At 53.3% G+C, this 25,943-nt stretch overlaps 1 protein-coding gene across 7 annotated transcripts in view; it reads right to left on the bottom strand.

Annotated features, from left to right (window-relative positions):
* Positions 1-25,943, bottom strand: part of CACNA1B (calcium voltage-gated channel subunit alpha1 B) — a 173,409-nt gene that overhangs the window by 127,144 nt on the left and 20,322 nt on the right. For all 7 annotated transcript variants that reach the window (XM_032479054.1, XM_032479047.1, XM_032479050.1 and 4 more), the window contains exons 4-7: positions 13,955-14,046; positions 11,987-12,139; positions 9,973-10,163; positions 1,966-2,069 (exon numbers count right to left, since the gene is read on the bottom strand). In XM_032479054.1, coding sequence (XP_032334945.1) covers positions 1,966-2,069; positions 9,973-10,163; positions 11,987-12,139; positions 13,955-14,046 — 540 coding nt within the window. The remainder of the gene's footprint in view (positions 1-1,965; positions 2,070-9,972; positions 10,164-11,986; positions 12,140-13,954; positions 14,047-25,943) is intronic.

Below are 25,943 nucleotides of genomic sequence, written 5' to 3'. Positions count from 1 at the left end.
CCCCGGCACTGACAAGACCTCTCGTCCCTCCCAAGCCCCGAATCTCCAAGAACACAGGGTCCCTTCGGGTCTCCCCTTGGCCACGCCTGAGGGTAGGAAGGCCTGGGCGGCAGGGGCGGACAATACTGGCAGAGTCAGTCTAAGAGCCTCAGCGGGAACGTGCTGCAGCCGCCAAGGCCCGGCCGCCGCGCAGCCGCTTCTCACATGGGGGCCGGCCGTGGGGCTGCCCTCCCCAGGCCTCAGCTCTCCCTGGGCAGGGGGGCCACAGGGAGCCCCTGACTCTGCTCCTCTGTGGTGCTGGGAGGATCAGAGCCCGGGGCGTGAAGAACGAGGCTGAACCAGCTCCAGCCTGGCCCCTCCCACAGCTCTCACTCAGATGTAGTAGGGCCGTGGCTGGACCAAGCCCCACAGGGCGAGCTTTCCCCACTCCAGGCTGTGTGGCCACATCCAATACCAGCCTGGGACCCACCAGCTGTGTGCTGACCGCTGGCCTGAGGGGCCCACGCCACCTCCCACCTCCCAGGGTTCCTCGACTGGACCTGGATACGGAGGGAGGGCTCAGCCGAGACTGATGAGGAAAATCATCCTGTACCACCCTGTCCCCAGGCCAGGGTGCTCACAGGTGGGAGAAGGGCTGCGAAACACAGGGTTCAGGGCCCCTCCCCCCGTCCTCTCTCACGTTCTCCAGAGTCAGCCCACGATCAGGACCCACCGTGTCCCGCCCACCTCCCCTCCGCATTGTCCTCAGCCCACACTCCTCACAAGCCTGGCTGTCGGCCAGCCCCGCGCCCTCTCCCCCGACAGCTTGTGGCTCCTCACCCCCTGGGCCTCCCCTCCAGCAGTTCTCTACTTGGAAGGCCCTCCTCCTGCCTCCTCCGCCAAGCTCACTCCTGGTCCCCTTTGGGTCTCAGCTGCGATGCCCCTTCTGCAGGAGCCTTCTCTGGGCCCCAGTCTCCCTCGGCCTCCCTAACCCAGCTCAGACCGTGCGACCCCCCACCCGCCCCACCCCAGCTAGGGTTCTACAGCCGTCCCCGGGCTGTGGGCCCGCCTGCTCCCTGTGGACATGCTCGGGAAGACCTGCCAGTGGCACTCATACCCCTTACAGGAGAGGCCCGCAACTAAGGACTCGCTTCAGAGCCAGGGCACACAGCCCTGGGGCCCCAGCCACCGTCCCCTCTGTGGCTGCTGCTTTCCAGGCCGATATGGTAACTGCCCTGGGCTCCACCAGGCTCCCCACCAGCCCACTCCGGGAGCCCTGGGCCTGAGCGGGAAACTTCGGGGAGGGAGGAGCGGAAACATCCCCCTCCAGCCTCACAGGGAATCTGACAGCGGAGCTGGGTGGGGAGGCAAGCAGGCCCGGCGTCCCCACCCCCTTCCCAGCACAGCCTCCTCGGCCCTGTGTGAGGGCAGGAGCCCAGGGAGGGCAGGGGGGCACTGTGCGCCCACAGGCGTGCGACAGCTCGCTCCCAGTGAGGGTCAGGAAGCCTTTCCCCGGGAGAGACTCCAGCCCTGGCCCTCCCTTGTCCTCTCCTGGAGGTCAGCCGAGACGTGACCAGAGGAGGGTGAGCCAGAGTCAGGGCTGGGCGGAGCGCCTGGTCGCCGCAGCCAGACCCAGGGCCGCTCCAGCCCTTCTCCAGTGCAGCCGCAGAAGGGCTCTCGGGTCTCCTCAGCTGCTCAGAAACCCCACCGTGAATCCCGGTGCCACAGCGGCCCCCCACACCAGGGGCCAGGGTGAAGGCCAAGGGCTAGAGGCACGGGGGCAAGGGGGCCAGGCCCGGGACGGCGAGGGAGAGGGCAGAGTGGCAGCACAAAGGAAAGGCCGGCTAGCGCCCCGGACGCAGGGCACGAGTGACCACCGGGCCGGGCCAGGCCCGCCTCCCCCAACCTCACGTGCCGCCCCCCCTCCGTAACCTGTGCCCCTGGCCTGAAGACAGAGGGCAGCACACAGCCCGCAAAGCCTCTTACCCTGAGAGCACGCCCAGCACCAGGTTGAGCATGAAGAAGGAGCCGATGATGATGAGGGGGATGAAGTAGAGCCAGTTCCAGGTGTTGCCGGCTGCGTCGTTGGTCTGGAAGCAAGAGCAGGTGAGGACAGGTGGGCCAGACCCAGCCCCAGCCGCGAGTGCCCAGCCCCTTCTCAGACACCTGGCAGTGGCCAGGCGGGGGAGTCACGGGGGAGTCCAGGCAGGGCAGCGGGGGTGGTACAGGCAGGACCCTCCCAGACCTGCCTGCCCCGCCCCGCACGGCTCTCTCTGGGACTGTGGCTTCCCAAGGGACATGGAGCTGAGCACCCCTGGCTGCTGCCCAGCCACGTGGAAACACAAGGCAGAGTCCCAGGGAGCCCAGGGTACCCTGAGGGCTGCGTGCCTGGCCCCCGTGGGACACCTGCCCCACTTCCCAGGCTGCTGGACTTGCCAGGCAGCTCCAATGACGTCCCTCCTGTGTGAAGCCCACCCACCCTAGCCCAAGCCTGCCTTCGGTCTCCGGCAGCTTCCGCAGCTCAGAGGCAGCGAGTCCTGTGCCACATTTCCCCCAGATCAGCAGCAAGCCCACAAGTCCCCCGGGAATGGCTGTCGCCACCTGCCGGGCCTAAGACAGAGCCCAGCACCACAGTGTGCTCCGAATGCCCGAGCGCAAAGGGGCCGTCTCCTCCAGACCTTTAGATTTTGAGAGCACAGCCCACAAAACCCAATTCACTTCCATTGTTTTGTTCTTAGGAGTCCCCGTGGACCTGGCTGAGAGGGGCGGAGAGCCTCTCCCCCGGCACAAGTCTAGTTCTGGAAGTGGGCCGAGATGGTGGGCACCGTGGGAGCGACCACCTGGCCCTTTCCTCCTCCTTCCAGAGGCAGCTCACAAGCTGAGGCCGGGGCCCCGCTCAGGACAGAGGCAGGTGGAGAGTCGGGCACTGCCTGAAGCTGGGGCTGATCTCCAGGCACTACTGTGGGGAGTCCTGCCCTCCGGCGTCTGCTGGGCCAGGCAGGGTTTGCAGACTCTGTCCCCGGAGGTCCTGGGTCCCCTGAACTGCCTGCCGCTTGTGGCTTCCGATTCCTGGACATTGGCTCCAGGCTGGCCGCCAAGGCCCCTGGGCCTCGACCCAGCGTAGACATTCAGGCTCCTCACTCTAAGTGCTGTCCGTGTTCCCTGACCCCACCTCTGCCAGACCCACATGCAACTCTGACCTCTGACCTATGGGCTGTGCCGACCACCCTCCAAACCCGCCTCCTTCCGGGAAAAGGAGAGGTGTCGCTGCTGCCGTCTCAGCATCCCTCACCGACTTGAGGGTTTGCTGCTGCAATTTCCCCTCTAATGCAGCACTCCCATCAGTAGCCAAACCACTCTGTCATCCTTAAAAACAAACAAACAAAACAAACACGGACTTGCACTTCTGGGAAGTTGGAGCAGACAGACCGTTCCCTACGTCTCCCACTGAGCACAATCACTACCCTGGACGTTACGTCTAGAGCAAATGCACGTTTCACAGAAGACTCCGAAAAGTGGAGAAAGGAAAGCAAACCAGCTGGGACCTCTGGGCCCATCGTAGTTCCCTGGGTTTTCGTTTTGTCTTTGCTCACACATCACAGGCCTGGGGCTGGAAAAGCCTGCAACCCGGAAATGCCAACAGACACACAAAAATGCACCAGCAAAAGGCAGTTCTCCCCTTCTAACCAAAGGCCAGGACGGGGGCGGCCGAGCAAGACAGACAATAACTGCACCACTCCAGCCAAACTCGGCAGAAAACACTGTGGTACCACCTCCACCCCTGCCAGCAAAGACCCAGGAAGGAGCCTAGAAGCCCACCCTCCCAAGGCAACCAACCTCCCACACCCCCACTCCACGGCATGGTCAGAGGACAAGAGGGAGGCGGGACGTCCCCCTCGACAGGTGCTTAGCGAGGCCACCATCCGACCCCACCTCTGTGGCGTCAGTGGGGGCCACGTGGGGAGCCTGGACTTCCACCCCCACGTGACAGGAATGAGCCGCACCAGCTCCTCCCCTCTGAGGGGCCTAGGGGAAATCAGACTTTCACCACCACCCAGCAATCATGGGGCCACACACCCCACCCCACACAGTGTGCAGAGACCATGTGGGGAGCAGGAACAAGGCCACACTCCTAACCCTCCCAGCCACGGGAGTATCCTAGAGGCACAGTGGGAGCCAGAACTACCACCCCACGTAGCAGTAAGGAAAAGCCCCCCACCGTGTGTCAACAGAGGCCTGATGGGGAAGCAGGACTTCTACTCCCCCCTGCAGTAGCAAGGCAGCAACCCCCCACCCCCCAACAGAATGCTCAGAGCAAGCCAGCTGAAGCAGGGTATTTCAATGGCACCCAGGTCCCACGACGCAATACCAAGAATGTCCAGTGTTCAGGTGACACATTTGTTACGTGTGTGTTCAGGAAGAACACAGACTGAATTTAAAAAGACAGTCAGATGGATGTTGTGATGGTTAATCTTATGTCAACTGGACTGGGACACAGGGTGCCCAGATACTTAGTCAAACATTACTCTGGGTGTTTCTGCAAGTGTGATTTTGGATGAAATTAACTATTTTAATTGATAAAGTAAAACACTGCCCTCCACAATGCAATGGGCCCTGCCCAATCAGTCATGAAACAGGGGACATCACTACAGGCCCAGCAAACATCAAAAGGATAATGAGGGGATATTACTAAAAACTCTATATACATTTGACAACATTTGGATCAATTTCTCCAAAGACACAAACTACCACGACTCACCCAATATGAAATAGGTAAACAGTCCAATACTTAGTAAGAAAAGTGAAATTGTGATTTTTAAAACCTCCCTCCAAAAAAGCTTAGACATATTGATCAATGAAATAGAATTGATAATGTAGAAATAAACCCTGGTTGCACAACCCTGTGAACATACAAAAACTATTGAACCATTCACCACTTTAATGTAGTAAATTTCATGTTATGTGAATTATATTCCAATAAAAGTGTTATTTGGGGAAAAAAATCCACAAAAGAAATCTCTAGACCTAGATTGTAGAATTCCACCAAACATTAAAAAAAAATAACACCGTTTATATACAATCTTTTCTAGAAAAATAGGAAGAACTACTTCCCAATTAATTTTATAAAGCTTGTATTAACCTGATAACAAAACCAAAGACAGCACAAAAAAAAAAAAAAAAGAGAGAGAGAGAGAGAGAATTATGCTCAAAAGCCCTCATGAATATAGACACAGGAATCTCTGATAAAATATTAGCAAGCAGAATTAAGCAATATATAAAAGAATTGTATATCATGATGATGTGGGGTTTATTCCAGAAAGGCAAGGCTAGTTCAATACTCAAGTCAGTCAGTGTAATCCACCATATTAACAGGTTAAAGGACCAAAAAACTCATATCAATGCAGAAAAATTATTCTACAAAATCCAATACCTATACATGATAAAAAGTCTCAGAAAAGTAGGCATAGGGGAACTGATTCAACATGATAAGCAGCATCTACAAAAAACTGACAGCTAACATTACACTCTAATAGTGAAAACTGAATGTGTTTCTCCTAAGATTGGGAGCGTGGAAAGTATGTCTGCTCTCACCACTCTTAATTAATTAACATGATGCTGGAAGTTTTAGCCAGTGAAATAAGGCAAAAACCGGGAAACAAAAGGCATATAGATCAAAAACAAAGAAATTTCTGTTTGCAGATGACATGTTTGTCTATACAGGAAATCCCAAGGAATCCCCAAAATGTCTCCTATAATGAGTAAGTGAGTTGAGCAAGATTATAGGATATAAGATCAACATACAAAAATCAGTTGCATTTCTACACATTAGCAATGAAAATATAGACACCAAAATTAAAAATACAGTACCATTTACAATCTAACAAAACATATGCAGGACTCGTATGCTGGAAACTACAAAGTGCTGATTAAAGAAATCAAAGACAATCTAAATAAACGGAGAGATATACCATGTTCATGGATTGGTAGACCCAACACCATAAAGATGCCAATTCTCCCAAACTGAATGAAATGGGAGGAATCGGCCGACCTCATTTAGAAGACTTATGACACAGCTACAGTAAAGAGGGTTGTGTGGTAGTGGCAGGGGTACAGACACACAGGTCACCGGAACAGACAGAGACCCACACAAAGATGCCCAACTGGTTTTTGGCACGGGTGCAAAGCAATTCAATAGGGGAACTACAGCCCTTTCGGCAAGTGGTGCTGGAGCAACTGGATGTCCAAAGGCCAAAGAAAGAGTGAAAGATGGAGGGAGAGAAAAAGGGAGGGATAGAGAGAGAACCCTGACCTAAACCTCACACTTCACACAAAAATTAACTCAAGATGGGTAACAGACTTACACGTAAAATAATAACGCTTTCAGAGAAAAAAATAGGAGATAATCTTCAAGATTTAGGACTAGGCAAAGAGTTCTTAGATCTGACACCAGAAGCCCAGTCCACAAAAGGAAAAATTGATAAACTGGACTTAATCAAATTTAAAAGTGCTTGTTCTGTGAAAGAGCAGGTGAAGACCACGAAAAGGCCACTGATGAGGAGGAAGCACTTGCAAACCACGTATCTGACAAAGAACTAGTGTCTAGAACACATACAGATTCTACGTCCAAGAACAGTCCGGAGCTGAGGGAAAGATACGAAGCTCACTGAAGAAGATACACCAATGGCAAATAAGTGTGAAAGGGTGCCTAACCACATTGCCATTGGGAAGTGCAAGCTCAAACCACAGCAACGTATCTCTGCAGACAACCAGAATGGCTCAAGTGAGAAACACCAAATACCAGCGAGGGCGCAGAAGAGCTAGCGTGTTCACGCACTGCTGGTGGGGATGTACGAGAACACAGGCCTCTGGGAAGGCTCTGGCTTCTTTAAAAACTACGCATGCAACTACTGTACAACAGAGAAGCTGTACCTTCGCGCATTTAACCCAGAGGAATGAAGACTTACATCCGCACAAACGTGCAGAGCAACTCTATTCATAATCTCCCAAGCCGGAGACAACCCAGATGCCCTTTACCAGGTGAATGCTAAACCCTGCATCCACCTGCACCTGGAAGGCCACTCGGCCATAAAAGGAACAAACCACTGACACACACAGCAAGCTGCATGAATCTCCAGAGAATCATGCCCGCTCTCCGCTCTCCCTTCTCAGCAACAGGCACCACCTGCCCCAGTGGCTCGAGCCCTGCTGTCTCAGATTCCTCTTTCTTTGACATTAAACATCACATCCAACCAGGGAGCAAACCACGTCGGCACGAATGTCAAAACAGGCTTTGCACCTACGTACCTGAGCACCCCTTCCTCACACCTCTGTGAAACCTGTACGGTGAGTATGTGCAAAGCCACGTGGATACGGTCGTAAGCCAGGCCAGCAACATTCACCTCCTACTGTCCCTCTGAACGTGGCCACACCCTGGGAAGAAGGTCTGGACGAGTCCCGTGACTTTTCTGATAACTCTGGGTAACACAAAGCTCTGCAGTCACGTCAAGTAGAAAACACATTCACAACTCATAATTTAGTGTCTGGTCCCAGCTGGCAATAAATCTGCCAGACGTGCTTCCCACTGAGAACAGCCACTCTCCGTGGCTGCCGGGCACAGCTGGCCGCTCTCAACGGGAGAGGAAGGCGTGGCCCCCTTTGCCCCTCCACGCGTTGTTCCTCCCTCCGCAGCCTGCTGTGGGTGGCTGACCTCCCCACACTCAAAGCAGCTGGGGGGCGGCGGGGAGGGCGGTACAGCGAGCTCTTCCCTGCACGGTGACGCTCGCTGTCCCGAGATAATCCCATGTCTCCAGGCCTGGCAGGAATTTACTGCTGACCCGTCTCCCACGAGGCTCCTCTGTGGGTTCCTGCAGGACCCATCTGACTTCACGACCAGCCATCGCTCCTCCAGCTGGAGGACCTGGCGCCCCCTCCATCAGTGTTCCAGCAGTCGGCCTCTGTTGAGAGACCCCCCCACTCCTCCCCACTCTCCCCACTCCAGCGGGTCCACAGGAGGTGTTGAGTGTGCCCTCTCTCCCTCTGCCCACCGTAGCTCCTGCCCCCAAAGTCCCAGGCACAGCCGCGGGGGCCTCACCCAAGGAGCGTACGTCTGGGGGTACAATGAACGTCCCTCGCACTGGGTTGGAGGGGAGGGCAGGCTCTCCCTCCAAAGAACCTCCTTCCCAAATCCTCTCGGATAGTTCTGGGCCCCGGCTCTGGGTCCTGTCCCCAGCTCACACCCGGCACTGCACCCCGAAGCCCCGCCCCTCAGCGTCTGTCTGGCTTCCAGACTCCCCCAGGCCTTGCCCTCCCAGTGACCCCAATCTGTCACCCTCTGCCCTCAGCCTCCCTCGCCGTCTTCACAGCAGGTGCCGTCATCAGGCCTTACTTATCCAAGGCCTCCTGCCACCACCGGGCACACATTGTCTCAAAGAGCCCGGCACCCAGGGGCCCGTAGAAACACATGCTGGGCGAAGGCTCTGGGCCCGCCCTGACCAGTGCCCCTTGCCCGGGGCCTGGTTCCTGCCCACCCCGCGCCTGGGAGGCACAGACCACACTGCCCGAGCCCCGCTGGGCACGGAGGGCTGTAGACACCTGCTCATGCAGCCCTTGTTTCGGCAGGGCTGGCAGGGATGTGGCCAGCTCAGAGCTATTTTTAGGGCTCGTCTTTGTGGAAATTGTTCCTGGATCGGCTGTCAGGGAGGAACAGCCAAGCTCTTCATCACCGCCTTTGTCCCCGTTCCTCTGTACCTCGATCAAACAGCGCCTGTCATCAGACACTACTCCCACTCCAAGGAGGGATCTGGCTCGGGGAACCTTGGCCAGTTTTCCTTAACTCCTCATCTGCCACCTGCCTGCTCAGCCAGCACTTCCCCAGACCTGCTGGACGCCTGGCCCTGGGATCCGCTGGGTCTCCGTGAACCCATGGAGGAGGCACAGAGCACAGGGTCCCAGTCTGTCCCTTTCCTCCTGTTCAGCCTTCGTGCCAGAAGCACAAGGCTGCTGGAGGCAGGTTGGGGGGATGAGGCTCCAAGGGCTGGTGGCCCAAGCCCCGCCCTCAGTGCACAAGGGACAGGTTCAGAGGGAAGTACCTCGTGCCCCAGCCCCCTCCCCGCGCTGTCCCCGAGCAGAACACACCTCCGGCTCCACAGAACACAGCCACCCACCAGTCGCACCTTCCAGCCAGACCTCTCGAGTCCCTGGCTCCTCTGTACCTTCTGTCTCCACCTCCCACTAATCTAACTGTCCTCGTGCCCTGGCAGCTCACAGGGCTCGGGGTGGGGGGTAGAAGGGAGCTCTGCAGGGTGAGGGGTCATCACAGGAAAAAAGAGACAGAGGTCTGCCCCTGAGTCGATGGCAGAGTCCACAAGAAGAGCCAAGGGTGGAGGGGAGGTAGGAGCGAGATGTGTCACCAGGAAACCCCGGGGGACCTGCGCCGCTGGGACGGCTGGCATCCTAGGGCGGAGAAGGTGGGAGGGAACAGTACCAGGTCAACCCAGTGGGAAGGGAACAAACGCACAGCACGCCGGTTCCCGCCCTGAGAACCCCAGCGCCTTCGGGGCAGTTTCCCTCAGCCTCGGCCCTGCTCCTCACGTGCTCCGCCTGCAGCCGCTTGCCGGCCTCAGGGCCTGGCAAGTCAGCTAGCTTCTCCGCACCTCGGTCTCATCGCCTGCACATTGGGGTCTATGTGCAGAGACTGAGCCCCTCGTGCAGGGCTGGCTCGGAGCACGGCATCCTCACCAGCAGCGGTAGGAGCTTCTCCCTGGAATTGTCTGTTCTCACTGCCACCACCAGGCCCCCAGCTCCACTTTCTAAGAGAAGCTGTCCTGGAGACCACAGGGCCCAGGCGGACCGGCCACAGTGGGCCCCTTGGAGGAGTCATCTGAAGGCAGACTGTATTCCGTCCTAGGGTGGGGTGCAGGAGGGAGCCTGGGGCTGGGCAGAAGCACCGCCCAAGGGGGACCCCAGGGGCTCCAGGGCCAGGACGCGACTCACATTGTAGAGGATGTCGGTCCAGCCCTCCATGGTGATGCACTGGAACACCGTCAAGACGGCAAACAGGATGTTGTCAAAGTTGGTGATGCCGAAGTTGGGCCCCGGCCAGTACTCCCGGCACTCGGTGTCGCCCTCACACAGCCGGGCCGGGGCCTCCTTGCCACAGGGGAAGTCGCCCACCGGCTCTGCATCTGGAGGGGAGAACGGAGCACAGGCTCTGAGCTCAGAAGCACCCAGTTCTCCACCCCTGCTGGGGCTCATCTCGGGGCGGGAATTAGGCACCAGGGGAGACCCTCCCTCCTCTTCCTGCCCTCCGTCCGGCGCCTGCACCAGCTCCTTCTTGCTTGCAGTCTGCCTCCACCGCCCCTCAGACTAAACCTCTCAGGAACGACTGGTCAACCTCTCCTTCCACACCAGAACCTGCCCACCATTCTTTCAACATGCTCAGGACTCGTCCACCTTAAAGTAAACAACAAGCTCCTAATCTCCAATTCTTCTTGCTGTTCCCACCCTGACTCTTCCCCTCGAGGCCAAACCTCCACCAAGAGTCTCATGACGTGCAAACCTGCCCGTCACTTTGGAACCAGAACCAAGCTGGACTCAGCATTGTGGTCCTGGCGCTCAGCAGGCAGGTCGACCAAAGCCCACCGACACAGGCCCAGAGCATGGCTGGGCCTCAGGGCCCTGCCTCACCGCACTGGCCCCGACAAAGCGCACGCACTCCTCTGGCCCGCGGTCTAGCCGGCAGCCAGGGGCCACAGAGAGACGCTGAAGAGCCAGCAGACAACCAGAGCTAACCCTGGAACAGGGGGGCGAGTGGCACACACTCACCCCCTCGCTGCCAGAGTCCTAGCAGAAAGGTAGAAAAGATATTTTAGAAAATGTGCCACGACACTTGGAAATTCCTCCTATCGGTGTAGGAGGAATTTTGAGGAGTTGGTGGGATTGAAAACAAATATCCCAGGATTCAAAGGCAAAACCGGTCACACAATTTTATTCCTCTCTCCAAATATCTTAATAAACGCTCAGGAAGAAGACTAGGAAGTCACTGTTTGTCTATTTGGAGATGACTGTATTCTCTGTGAATGACAAGTTTTATTTCCTCTTTTCATATTCTCGATAGGGTTTCTCTTCTTTTTCCTGCCTCATGGCACCGGCCACGACCACCAATGCCACATGGACCAGACGTGACCATGTGTGCCTTTATTTTGCTCTTAACTTTAGAGGGAAAGCTCTCAAGACTTACAACAAAGTATGATGTTCGCAGGAAATTTTAGGGCATTTAAGGAAATTCCCCTTTATTTCCTGTTTGGTAAGAGGTTTTCAAAACTAAGAATGATTTAAATTTTAATAAAAGCTTTTTCTGCATCAATTAAGATGATCATAACAGGTTTTCTCCTTTAATGTGTTTGTAGCTCAAGCCACGAACGTTAGCGTCAGGCTTAACTCTTCTCTTACGCACCACACACAATAGCCCAGAAACCCCTGCTGGCCCAGCAGACCCCCACTGCAAAAGTCTACCCAGAACTTGACCTATTCCAACCACCAAACAGCCTGGCCCCCACCACCATCTCTCCTGGACCGAGATCAGCCCTGTTAGGGTTCGCCTCCCCAGAGCAGCCAGAAAAATCAGACGATGCCACTCCTCGCTCAAGCCCTCCGTGTCCTCCCACCTCTGTCAGAGCCCCACCATGATCTCGACCCCACGTGACTCCCCTCCGCATCACTGTTCCTTGTGACTGGCGCTTGCTGGCAGGTGGCACACAGACGTCGTTGTCCAGTTGTCGCCTTGCCAGCGGCCCCCCTGGCTACTCCCTGTGAAGCAGGCCCCTAAGTTATTCTACTTAAATACTCTTCTTGTTTCCTTCCTAGAAGTTACTACAGTCTGTACTTGTTTTACGTCCACATCTGTCAGGTCACTGTCTGTGTCCACCTCATTCGTCTGGCACCGAGAAGGCCCTCGTGCTGGAGCCGTGCGTGTGTCCTGGGTGAATGAGGGTGCTGCTGGCCTCACCTGTGCTGTTGGGGAAGCAGGCCTTGTGGAACTTGCCCATGTAGAACTCGAGGCCAATGATGGCGAACATGAGGATGGCGAAGAAGAGGAGCAGCCCGATCTGCAGGAGCGGGACCATGGCCTTCATGATGGACTTGAGCACCACCTGCAGACCTGGGGCCGAAGGCAAAGCAGGGCCGTCAGAGGGCAGAGTGGGCAGCGGGGCTGTGGGGGCAGGGGACGAGGGGAGATGGCAAGAGCCTGGGTGGGCACGGCTGAGGGGAGATGGCAAGAGCCTGGGTGGGCACGGCTGAGGGGAGATGGCAAGAGCCTGGGTGGGCACGGCTGAGGGTCTTGGGCGCAGTGCTGAGAGGTGAGCGCTCGCAAGGACCCAGGGCACAGCTGGAGGCCCCCAGCGTAGGGACCAGGCAGGGAGTGGCCGGGAAGCATGAAGGCTTGGGGGAAGGGCAGAACAGTGAGTGCTTGCATGAGAGTCCTTGAGGCAGGGGACAGAGGGTCTTGGGGGAGGTGGACAGAGTAGCGTCCCATTGTAGGGGACAAGCAATGTGGGGGGGGTGTCAGTATGAAGCTCCAGTGGGGAGTGTGGGCTGCTGAGCCCTACGAGTCCATGGAGGGCTCAGGGTGGAGCAAGAGCAGAGTCTTGAGAGAAGAGATGAGGGAATGCTGGGAGCTCGGGGCAGGGGGTCCCGGGAGGGGAGAGCAGAGGGTCCCGGGAGGGGAGAGCAGGGGGGCCCGGGAGGGGAGAGCAGGGGGTCCCGGGAGGGGAGAGCAGGGGGTCCCGGGAGGGGAGAGCAGGGCGTCCCGGGAGGGGAGAGCAGGGGGGCCCGGGAGGGGGAGCAGGGCGTCCCGGGAGGGGAGAGCAGGGGGGCCCGGGAGGGAGAGCAGGGCGTCCCGGAGGGGAGAGCAGGGGGGCCCGGGAGGGGAGAGCAGGGGGTCCCGGGAGGGGAGAGCAGGGCGTCCCGGGAGGGGAGAGCAGGGGGTCCCGGGAGGGGAGAGCAGGGGGTCCCGGGGAGGAGCAGGGCGTCCGGGAGGGAGAGCAGCGGGGTGGGTCCCGGGAGGGGAGAGCAGGGCGTCCCGGGAGGGGAGAGCAGGGGGTCCGGGAGGGGAGAGCAGGGGGTCCCGGGAGGGGAGAGCAGGGTCCCGGGAGGGGAGAGCAGGGGTTCCCGGGAAGGGAGAGCAGGGGGTCCCGGGAGCGGAGAGCAGGGGGTCCCGGGAGTACTTTACCACTGACCATAGGCATTAGTGTGTCCAGGCCAGAGGAACTGGGCAGAGGGGGCTGAACCTCATTTCCCTCACTTCCAGCCTCACCCCAGCTCTGGGCTACAGGCCTGAGCCCCTTCCAGGCAGCGTCTTGGGGGCAGAACACAGCGCCAACCAACAGTCTTCTCTGCAGTGGGCTCAGGGGACGCAGCCCCAGGGCCCTGCCACCCGGGCCCTGAGGGGAACCCAAACTTCTGCTGGCCTGGAGGAACGGGGACCCTGCGGTCACCGGCTCACAAGGTAGCCCTGGGCACCGCCCGCCCTCGCGTGGCCTCTGGAGCAGCCCAGCCCCGGAGCACGTCAACGCGGCTGCAGGTCCCCACGGCCCCGCCCGGCCGGAGCCAAGACGGTGGTTCCCGCAGCCTCTGAATATTCCCCCGGACACCCTGCCCCACCGCCTCAGTCAGTCGCCATCTGTCCTTTAACCTCAGGAAAAGAACCAAAGAGCTGGAACTACCGCAGTGGGCATGAGGAGGAGCAGAGCTTCCGCGGAGGGAAGCCAAGGTACCTCTGGGCTTCACAGAGGAGGAGAGACTGGAGGAGGCGGCCCCTCCCTTCTTCACACCTGGTTCCCCGGGGTCAAGGGTGGTGAGCTCAGAGCCACCAAAGCCAAAGGGCCCACTGTTTAGGGCCCAGCTGTGGCCACGCTGGGGATGGGGAGGAGGTCAGCGTCCGAGCGGCCGGGCCTGACCGCTCTCGCAGACTCACTTGGGATCCCAGACACCAGCTTCAGGGGCCGCAGCACACGCACAGCCCGCAGGGTCCGCAGGTCAAAGTCAGTGCCAGCTGTGGCAAGGATCCTGGCAGGAACAAAGAGAAGGGGGGACATAAGGGCTTCCACATCAAGTTGAGAAGAGGGCACGTCCCTCCTACCACCCATGTCCTGTCCTTCCAAGAGCACTGGCACCTCTGTGCCTGTCCAAGCACAGGGCTGGCACAGGGCGTGCGGTGTACCAGGCAGGGGAGGGCAGGAACTGAGTTCAGACGTCCTGATCAGTAATTAAAGTGATGGCTTTTACCAGCACGACCATCCCTCCAGGCATCACCCCTAAGAGGACGCTTGGTCTCCGGCCCCTGTCCTCCAATTGAGCCCAAGCCTGAGCCATGCCCCAGCGAACCCCAGCTGCACTCCAAGCTGCCTCATGACAGGTGGTGATAGTGAAGCATAAGTAAAATGGGGCTTGAAGGACCTCTGAGCAGGTACCACATGTCCCCTTCCTCACTCCCCACAGGAGAACACGGGAATGCAGAGTGGGGAAGGCGAACAGAGGGTTCGGAGGGCTCAGGAAGAGCGTGACACTCAGTTCCGTTATCCTGATGTCTCCCATGGTAACACAGAACAGAAAATCCCATATCTGCCTCACCCAGCACGCCTCTCTGCTCCCTTCAAGCCAGAGCTCTTTGCGAGCATCACGCCTTGGCCTCCCCACTGCCTTACCTTGCCAGCTCTCTTAAGCTTCGTCCAGCTACGTTCTCACCGCCCCTCCCCACTGGAATGTGGTGTCAAGCGTCTTGCCAATCCCAGTGGGTAAGTCTCCTTCTGTAAATGGCTCCTTCTCTCACCCATTGATCGACTTTCTCGTTTTCCTCTGAACACCCTGGGAGTCCATTCCAGGTCTTCTTTGCCAGCTTTGTCTCCTCTACCAGACTCAAAAATTGGATGCCTTAGGTCTCACACCATGTATGACCCACTCAAGTTTTAAATACCATTGTATGCTTATTACTAACTTATCTCTTTAATTCAAATCTGGAACTCTGGGTTCACATATCCATCCAACTGACTTTTAAATATCTCCACTTGGATAGCAAAAAAAGTATATCAAACATTATAAGTAAACTAAAGAATTCTTTTTTCACCTTTAATATAAGTATTAAAACATGTACTCTTTTAAAGTTCAGAGTTGGTACATCATGGTGACCAAAGAACTTTTTGTTCTTTCTCCCAGCCTTGCTCCTTTCCCAGTACTCACCCCTCTCAGTGAACAGCACTAGTCAACTGTTACCGAAGCCAAAACCAAGGCTTCATCCCTGGCTCCTCTCGCTCTTACACTCCACATGCAAATCACTAACACTCCTGTTGGCTCTACCTTTAAAATGCATCATGGACTCTTGGTGAAAAAGGACTGTCGCCCCCTACTCTTAATAGATGGAAGTAGGAATAAAATTTGAGGTGTAACTTGGATCAAAATTAAGATACAATGGTAAGTCTATTTTTTGGTCTTTTGAGTCATCTTCATACTTCTTCCACAGTGGCTGCACCAAACTGCATTCCCACCAGCAGTGAAGGAGGGTTCCCTTTTCTCCACAGCCTCTCCGGCATTTGCCGTTTGTGCAGTTTTGAATGATGGCCATTCTGACTGGTATGGGGTGAAACCTCATTGTAGTTCTGATTTGCATTTCTCTATATAAACTTACCACCCATTTACTAGCTCACAGTTCTGCAGGTCAGAATTCAGGGCACATCGTGGCTAAATTCCCTATTTAGGGTCTCAAAGGTGCAGATCAAGGTAACAAACAGCCAGCTGCTTGGTCATCTGGAGGCTAAACTAGGGAAAGTGATGCTTTCCAGCCCCTTCAGGTTGTCTGCAAAGCCCATTTCCTCGCAGCAGGAATGGAGTCCCGCGGCCTTGCTGTGAGACGGGGGCTTCTCTTAGCTCCTAGAGGCCCCTCGGCCATCCCTCTCTCACTTCTAAAATCTCTGACTCTAGGAAGCGCCCGATTCCTTTACAAGGACCACCTGACAAGGCCCATCCTTTTGGTAACTCAGAGTCAGCTGATTCACAGACTACCCACAGGCGTGGTGGCCTCTCATCAACCCCACAGGTCTGCCCACATTCGAAAGGAGACAGAGGCGGCTGTGCAGGTGCGCCGGCAGGCGGCCAGCGTCTCGGGGGTGTCTTCGAACTTCTGCCAAAGTCATTTGCAAGACAGAATTTGGATCCAGGTTTTCTCTGCCAGAATGGCAGACCCAGTCAATATTACAAGTGTGTTCGACGAACATTCAAAGATAATTCTATGTTACACAAACTATTTCAGAGAATAAAATATGTAAGAAAAAACTCACAACTCATTTTATGATGGGGCAGTCTTGACATCAAGACTGGAAAAGGTTACACACATCTCAATTATGAACACAAATCTTAAACAAAATATCAGAGTAAATCAAATTCAAAGGTACGTATTCTGAGAGCACATAATGGTCAGCTGGGCTGTCACAGGGACGTGGCGGCAGGGCAGTAGCAGAGCAAGTATTGATCTAATCCACCGCGTTAGAAACCAAAATAAAAACTGCATAATCGTGTCAAAAATTTCAGAAAAATTATCTGATAAAGTTTCGATGTCGCTCATGATGAAAAGAATTAGGACTAGAATATTCCTTAAACTGACAGTAGGTATCTACTAAAAACCATTAGTGCTGTTGCTCTTAAAATCCGTGCTAACAGAAGTGCACCGTCTGTAACATACGGCAGTCCTAGCCAAGGCAAAAAGACAAGGAAAGAAATAAAATATATAAAGATCAGAAAGGAGGAAACAAGCTGTCTTATTCACAGATAATGTGATTTCTATGTAGAAAATCCAAAAGCATGCACAGTACAGAAAAATTATTAGAACTAAGCAGAAAGATCAGCAAGGTTATAGAATACCAAACAAATATTTAAAAATAAATTGTTTTCACTGACAAGTAGAAAATGCAATTTTTAAAAGCTCTTTCTAACGAGTATGGGACTCCTTTCTAGGGAAACGAAAATGTTCTAAAATTAGTGGTGAGGGTTGCACAACACCATGACTACACTGAAAACCACGGAATTGTGTACTTTAAAAGTGTGAATTTTATGGTATGTGAAGTATACCTTAATAAAGCTGTCATAAAATATTGTTTATAATAGCAATAAAATCTATAAGGTATCTAGGAATAAACTCAATAAAATAAGTTTGATACCTTGATAATAAAAGCCACAAAACATTCTTGAAGAAAAAAGGGATAATAGCAATGAACCATATCAATAGATGAGACAATTCAACATCATTCCTCAAATTAATCTATAAATTCAATGCAATTCCAGTAAAAATCTCAACAGATCCTACATGTAGCAAACCTTAAATTTATAGAAAATCCACCAAAAATCACCAGAAGTAATGAACTCAGCAATAAGTTTCAGGATATAAAGTCAATACACACACACACACACACACACACACACACACAAATAAGCTATATTCTATATGTTTACAAAGAACAATCAAAAAAGGAAAAAAAAATTAAATCCATTTACAATAGCATCAAAAAGAATAAAATACCTAAGAATAAAATTAACTAAAAAGATGAAAGACTTGTACACTGAAAACTGCAAAACACTGCTGAAGGAAATTAAAGAACACAAAACATACAGAAAGACATTCCATGTCCATGAATTGGAAAAACAATATTTTTAAGACATCAATACTACCAAAAGCAACCTACAGATTCAGTGCAATCCCTATCAAATTTCCGATGACACTTTTTGCAGAAATAAAAAACTCATCCTAGAACTCATGTGGAATTTCAAGGGATCCTGAATAGCCAGAGCAGTAGACTAATACCCTCGAAACAAAGCTTCACACACGCAGTCAGCTGATTTCAACAGGAGTGCCAAGGCCATTCAACGGGGGAGAGAGTCTGCTCACCAAACTTCGCTGGAAAAGCTGGACATTGATACGCAAAAAAATGAAGCTGAACCCTTATACAATATACAATACAAGAAGCAACTCAAAATGGATCAAAGATCTAAATGTAAGACCTTAAACTATAAAACTCTTAGAAGAAAATACAGGAGAAAATCTTCATGACATTGGGCTTGGCAAGGATTTCTTGGAAATGATATCAAAAGCATGAGCAATAAAAGAAAAAAATACAAAAATTGGACTTCATCAAAATATAAAACTTTTGTACATCAAAGGACACTATCAAGAGAGTAAATAGAAAGGCTACAGAATGGGAGAAAATATTCACAAATCACATACCCAGAAAGGAATTAATATCCAGAATATATAACGAACTATCACAACTCAACAACAACAAAAACTCAGTTTAAAAATAGGCAAAGGACTTGAATGAATATTTCTCCAAAAAAGACATACAGATTAAGCACATGAAGCCATTAAGCACACTGAAAAGGTACTCAACATCACTAATTATTAGGGAAACGCAAATCAAAACTACAATAAGATACCAGTCACACCCATTAGGATGACTACTTTCAAAACACAAAAGAAAAACTGGAAAATAACAGTGTCGGAGAGGATGTGAAGAAACTGGAATCCTTGCGCACTGCTGGTGGGCGCGTAAGGTGGCGCAGCCACTGTGGGAAACTGAATGGTGATTCCTCTGACAGTTGAACGTAAAATTACCATATGATCCAGCAGTTCCACTCTTGGGTATATATTCAAAAGGACTGAAACAGGGTCTCAAAGAGATATTCTTTACACCCAGATTCACAGCAGCATTATTCAGAAGCATTAAAATGTGGAAGGAACCCAGGTGTCCATCAGTGGATGAATGGAGACCCAGACTATGTGTTTCCACGCAGTGGAATATTACCCAGCCTTTAAGAGGCAGGAGAAACTAATACACGGGGCAATGTGGCTGAGCCTTGAAGACGCTGTGCTGAGTGAATGAGCCAGTCACAAAAAGACAAGTACTGCCGGGTTCCACTTCTATGAGGTGCTGAGAGTTGCCAGAACCATGGAGACGGGAAGCAGAATGGTGGCTGTCAGGGTCTGAGGGGAGGGAGAGATGGGGGCGGTTTAATGGGTACAGAGCTTCATATCTGCAAGACGAAGAGCTTTGGAGATGGGTGGAGGTGACGGCTGCATGGCATTTTAAATACGTCTAATACCATGAATTACATGCTTAAAAATGATGAAGATGGTAAACTTTATGTTATGTGTATTTTGCCACAATTTTAAAAATTGGAATATTTCAAAAGACCTAAGTGCAGAGAGCAAACTTTAAAACTTTGGGAAAACGAAACAAAGCAAAACTGCATGGGAGCAGTTCTATGATTATGAGATCGGGCAGGGTTCCTAAATAACACATTAAAATGGCAAACCTAACGTGACACACTGATAAATCTGACTACAATAAAATTTAAATTACAGAGGAAACGAAAGGAGAATGACATTGCAATGCAACACATTTGCAATGGACACAGAACTGGCTTCCAGGAGATATAAGGAATTCCTGTAAATTCATATGAAAAATACAAATAACCTATCGGAAAAGTCAGCAAGTTACCAAGGAGAAAAGATGTTCAAAAGCCCTGGCAATCAGGGAGATTCAGATTAAACTGACCAAGAGGCACCGCCTCACAGCCTCACTCAGCAAGCAGGGCTGAGCGAGCGGCGGCCCGGCTGGTGGAGAAGAAAACTGGAGAACCGCTTTCCAGAGCGTCTGGCTGCCTCCAGAAAATCTTAAGTGAGCATCCCTGTGACTCAGAAAGCCTAACTTCACACCAGACGTGCCACACAAACGCGTGCAGGAGCGCAGCAGGCACGCTCGCAGCGGCCCCGCCCGTCACCACGAAGAGTGGGAGAGCCTGCGGCTCGGCGAGAGCAGTTGGTGGTATTTGCGCACGATGGACCGTTGCTGCAGTCAAGTGTGAGCAGCGTGTAAAACTGAATAAACCTACCCAGGTGAACTTGGGAAACGTTTAGAACACTGTTGAGGGGTGAAAAGGCACGTTGTGGAATAATTACAGACCTACACAACTAAAACCACGCAAACCAGGCTGCACATCATTTACAGATACGGATGTGTTTGGTAAAAGTCGGAACACCCACACCTGTGCACTGGAATAAAGAACACAGATCAGGGCAGCAGTTACCCCAGAAGGTAGGAGAGAAGGAAGATACAGAGAATTTGGTTGAGGGGCTGTATTCAGAAGACTTCAATTATGTCCACAATGTTTTATTTCTGCAGAGAAATCTCCAGAGCTAAGTGCCGACTGACAGGGAGGTGTGAGGGAGGGGACGTGCATTTTAAAGCAGCACATGAGCAGGCTCCCTGCAGAGATGCAGACCATGGGGCGGCGCCGTCCAGGGAAGACACACGTTCCACGGGAGGGAAAGCGGTTTCTCAGGGCATCGGGCGTCAAGACCCTGACAAACCCGAACTGTCACTACAAAGGCCTTAGAGGTCGCACCAGCAAAGACAGGTAAGATACAGAAACCGGTTTTGCCGGTTGTCACAGTCCTGTGGGACTGGAAAACACCACTTTTGTTTTTTAATGAAGAATTCGAAGGCTTTGAGACCCAGGCAAGAATGCCTACAATCCTGAGAGCCATGAAAACACAAAATCTACCCAAGCGATGTGCACAGCCTCAGGGAGTAAACCACAGCCCAGCTGCAGCCACCGGGGCACTCCCATGTCGGTGCCCCCGACCAGCCTGTCCTCTTCCTCCCCGGGAAAGCTCTCCGAGGAGGCAAGCTGGGAGCGACGACGGAGGAAGGAAAGTTCTGCTTCCTCTGTTCTGAGGTGACAGTTCCCTTGGTGGACAGCAATATTCAACTCCCAGGAAGCTCAGAATTAAATACAGAAATGTTTATGAAAATCAGACTCTCTTGTGTTGCACTGCGGTGTTACGATTAACAGAATTTATCAGAACACACCAACGTGCCACGTTGGGCTGCGTTTTAGCACCACATTAGCCTGTGATTCGAGTGTTTTTAGTGGAAAAACTGATTTAGACTTGTGACTTTAAGTTTGTAAAAAGTACTGGAAATGTACGAGTCACTGTATTTACTCTAAGTTGCTGCATATACAATACTTACGCACTTAAGAAGGTCTAGTTATCATAAATTCATAAATGAAATGTTACATGTTTTACATTAACTTCTGAAATGGAATAAAACACTACTTAGTGTCTCCTTGAAAGTGATTGTTAAAAATTGCACAAACGTATAACTATAACTTAATAAGCTGAATCTTTAAAAAATTACTATTTTCCCTGTTTCGTTGAGAAATCACTGACGCCTGTCCCTGTGAAGGTCTAAGGCACACAGCATGGTGGTCTGACTCACGTGGTTGTGAGTGGCACCACAGGAGGCTTCGCTGACATCCGTCATCTCTTGTAGATGCGAGAGAAAGGAAAAGTCCCCTGTGATGGGCGCTCTCAGGACCTGCTCTCTCGCCGGCCTTCCTGTAGACACACCCAGTGGTGGCCGCAGCCGCCGTGCAGTCCGCCGTCCGTCACCTCCCCGGCTCTTATTTCTCTTACAGCCCGAAGCTTGTGCGCCTTGACCACCGTCCTCCAGCTCCCCTTCCCTTGTCCCTCCCCCGCCTCTGGTGACCACAGATCTGATCCCTTTCTCGATGAGTTTGGTGGGGTGGTTTGTTGTAAGCAAACCACCCCACCACATATAAGCACAGTATTTCTATTTCTAGTTCTCTGTCTGACTTTTTTCCCGTAGCATAATGCCTTCAAGATCCATCCATGTTGTCACAAATTAAATCTAAAATTTCTTTAAAGAACTAAATTTTTGGATTTGTAACTTAAATAAATTGAATGATGATTTTTTAGAATTTACAATAACTTCTGAGCAATATTTTCTATGCACAGAATCAGCTCTCAAGAGCACCAAGAAGCCCACATGTACATGAAGGGTTTCCTTTTAAATCAGATAATAAAATAAGAATTACTACCATAATTCTCGTTTCATCTTATTTCAAGAGTTCTGGCTAACGTACCAGAATGTGACTAAGAACTAAGGAAGGAACAGATAAGGTGACTATTTCTGGAAGACGACGACAGAACTCCCAGGAACTGGGTCAAGGGCGGAGTTCCTCCAAGTGCCGTCCCAGGACCTGGGAGCCAGCAGCCGTGTGCAGTGCGGGCCCCGCCCGACCTCTGCGGGCGGGCTCCCCTGCAGGCTCTGACGCCCACTCAAGGCGGGGGACCCGATGGCCAGAAGCATCAGCTTAAACACCGTTCTGCAGGTTTGCGAGTGCCACCCCCTCCGACTTCCACAGAGGACGGAAAGCAGCACACAGACTTACAAGAAAAGTACAACACAATGAGGCCAAAAGCAATTACAGGAAAAAAAAAAAAAAACAAAAACAGGCACAGAAAAGCAATCTTCAGACATTGTCATCACAGTGCTGAGAAATCTGGGCTGGAAAAATCGCACTTGGCTGCAAGCCCACCACCATCAATCAGCAAGAGCAGCCCAGCTCCACCCGGAGCGCCGGCAGCAGGCCCAGCCCGGGCCGGGCGAGCACCGGGCCCCAAAGCCCCAGTGCGACCAGGAGGGGCCGGTCCGAGAGCTGGTGAAACACGCACCTCGGCAGAGTGGCATCAAGCACCAACCACGGAGGCGTCACTTTAAACTGAGAGTATCCTAAACAAAGAAAACTGCAAAACCTCGTCTACAAGAAGGGGAGGACCGCGTGCACACCAAGACTCACGCTCCTCCCCGACGGGCAGACAAACACGCATTCCTAAGCCCTGGTTCCCCACAAATCAACCGAGGGTCTCGATGACTGAGACAACACCGCAGAAGGAGCCCTTCGAACTACGACAGAATGATTTCAGAATTTGTCTGGAAAACCAAACAGGCAAAAAGCTTTAAGAAAGGTGTGGAAAAGAAGAGCAAAGAGCGGAGGTCCTGTTTCCGGAGACGCCGAGATGTCGCGCTGAGCTCAGCAACGGGACCACAGGCCAGATGGGTTCACGCTGAAAGGCAGAAACAGCCTTTCAGCACAAAGCACTTCAGTATGTGGAGAGGAAGCTTAACCAAATGACGGGAAAGTGCAGGGGTTTTAATGATTTACAGAGGAAATAAATTGTCCTCCAACTTCCAGGATTTGTCCCAAGGAAATAATCCGAGGTGGGGCACAGAGGGAGGCACGTTTTCCGATCTTTTCTATAAAAGCAAAATCGGGAATAATTGTTCACCAGGAGGGGAACGGCGGAGGAACCATCTCCAGAGCCCACTCAGCTGTGGGCGGTGCGTGCACACTAGCCCCGGGGTCCCTGCACATCTGCACGCGGCAGCCTGCCCGTGACAGGAACCGGATGCGCTGCATCCCGGGGGTGTGGTGCCAACTGCGGGTTTTTAAAACCTACCCATAAGAAAAGCCTGAAAGAAAGAGCTCGAGGACCGTGGCGTGATGGGTCATTGTTTTCATTCTTTCCCACAGGAGCATTTTAAAGTGAGAAAAACCAGTATTTTTTACTTATACAGAAAAGAAAAATGTGTATTCTCCACTGAAATTTTAAAAAATAATAAAATAACTTTGAGGTACTTTAATGAAATATGTGGTACTAAGAACAATAACAAAAAGGAAATCATAGCATTCATCCTTGTGTTCAGCAAGGACTTGCCGGGCGCCTACTGCTCCCAAAGTCTCAGGTTCGATGGAAACCCTGGAAAGCCATCCTGGAGGCCAGCCGGGAGCGGGGCGGGGACTCCTTCCTTCCGCGTCCGCGCCCAGCCGCACCTGGTAGGAAGCACGAGCCGGTGAACGCCAGCACAGCAGCCCCGAGGCCTCCGACACTGAACACAAAGAGCCCACACACACGTCACATGGGAAGCACAGCTCAGTAACGTGTGAGCGGGCCCAGGCCATGAGTCGTGGGAACAGAAAGGTGAAACAGCCGTGAGGCCGGGCTCTGCACCCAGCTAACCCCCAAGGGCTTCACAAGCGCAACATCCAGTGAAGGCAAAGTCGGCATGAAACCAGACTCAAATGGAACTGGTGGGAATGCAAACTAATACCTCTCCTCTGAAAGCAACATGGCAAAGCGGAACGCTTTCCGTCAGTCCACTCTGAGAGCCTGTCCCACCGAAACAACAAAAATTAAGAAACCGAGTTTACAAGGACAGGCATCCCACTCCTGAAGTTAATAAGGCCAAGGAGAAGCGTCTCCGTGCTCAGCAGCAGAGAAGCAGCAGGGAGCAGAGGCCCGGGGGTCCGGCACACAGGGCCGGACGCGTCCAGAGTGACACTGGAAGAATCCACGTACAGCACAGCGAAACTTAAAGACGTCAAACCGAGTGAAAGAAGCCAGACACAAAGGGCCACGCGGCGCACGAAGCACCCAGAACAGGCAAATTCAGAGACAACAAGTAGACCAGCGGTTCCTGGGGGCCGGCGGGGCGGGGAGGGGCTCGGAAGGGGTTTCATTCTTGAGGTGACAGGAATGTTCCACAATGAGGCTGCAGTGACGGTTCCATAGCTCTGAGGACACTAGAAACCACTGACTTGTACACTATAAAAGGGTGAGTAAACTGTGAATTTCACCCAACTATGCTGCTATACCGAACAAAAATGTGAAGTGCACATTTTTATGCGAGTTACGATTACAATATAGAAAATACTCAGGAACTCGGGCCCCTGAGCACACCCACACCAAGCTTGTGACCACCGTCAGGCCCCGGCCCCAGGCCCAGGCCACCCCTCACACGGAGCTGCAGGGTGGAAGGTCGTGGCCTGGGCCTGAGGACACACAGCCCCTTGGGCACATGAGCACCCAGTGTGGACCCCAGGATCAGGGACACACTGCCGGGACCACAGACACAGCAGCCACCCCTTCGGGAAGTCCCACTCCCATGGGCTCCCGAGGTGGATGGGCACCCCCAGTCACACGAGTGCAGGGCAGACGGGACCCCTCCCCTAACCCAGGCACCCAGCCTCGGGGGGCCCCCCTGGGTCTCTGGAGCCGCATATCCTACGTACTGGCTAGAGGCTCAGCCTGCCCTTCAGTGTGTTTTACTGATGGGGAGGGGTCGGCCTCCGCCTACCCCCGAAACCCCGGCCAGCCTGGCAGCTCGTCCTGAGGCTTCCATCAAGTCCAGCGAAGGGAGAGAGACAGGACGACCACATGTGTCCAGCTACTCAGGACAGCCTTTGCTGGGCAGCGGAGCCAGCACAGTTGCTGCAGGCATCCCCTGGACTCTGGAAAACACCTCAGTTTGGACAACAACTCAGCAAGAAGGGTCTGGAGTGCAGGTGCCCCCTCCCCTTGGAGACATCGTGATCAGCTCTGGCTCCAAGCCGGCCCCATCCCTGCTGGGGCCCAAGCAAGATGCATTTCAGTGGCGCCACTCAGCCCCCCTCAGGGAGCTCAGGCCCTGCCAAGCCGGGGCTGGGGAGCCACGGCCTCTCCACCCTGACATGAGCACCTGGGCTCGGAGACTCAGAAGAGGCACCACACCTGCACGCCGGTCCCTGGCTCACAAGGGGCAGGTGGGGTTCTCCAGGCCAGGCCCAGTAGGGTGGGCGCCCCAGCCCAGGGAGACCCAGGGGCTGAGTGGCAGAGGCAGGAGCATCTCCAGGAGCTGCTCTGTCACTGACTCTGGGTGTTGGTTCTTGCCCAGGAGGCTGCTGGCGGTTGCCATGGAGACAGCCTGCAGCTCTTGGCCAAAGACGCCTCAGCCTCCTCCGTCCTCCCCTACCCCACCTCAGCCCTGAACAGAGCATGAGGCACGGGTCCAGGGCCTCTGGGGCCCCACATCCCTGCACTGGAGGCCCTGAGCCTGCTCCAAAGCCATAATACGGAGGAAGAACTGAGGTTCAGAGAAAACATCCGACTGTCCAGGCTCACAACCCAAGAAAAGGTGGGGCTGGGACACTACCCAGTGCCTCATGCCCCACAAGGTGACAAATTCTGACTCACATGGAAGTCAACCTCGCACAGAACAGAAGTGGTCACAGTC

This window comes from Camelus ferus, chromosome 4 (genome assembly GCF_009834535.1).
Source record: "Camelus ferus isolate YT-003-E chromosome 4, BCGSAC_Cfer_1.0, whole genome shotgun sequence".
NCBI classification, from domain to species: Eukaryota; Metazoa; Chordata; class Mammalia; order Artiodactyla; family Camelidae; genus Camelus; species Camelus ferus.
Note: the sequence above shows the minus strand (reverse complement) of the source record. Positions and strands in the feature narration are given on the sequence as shown.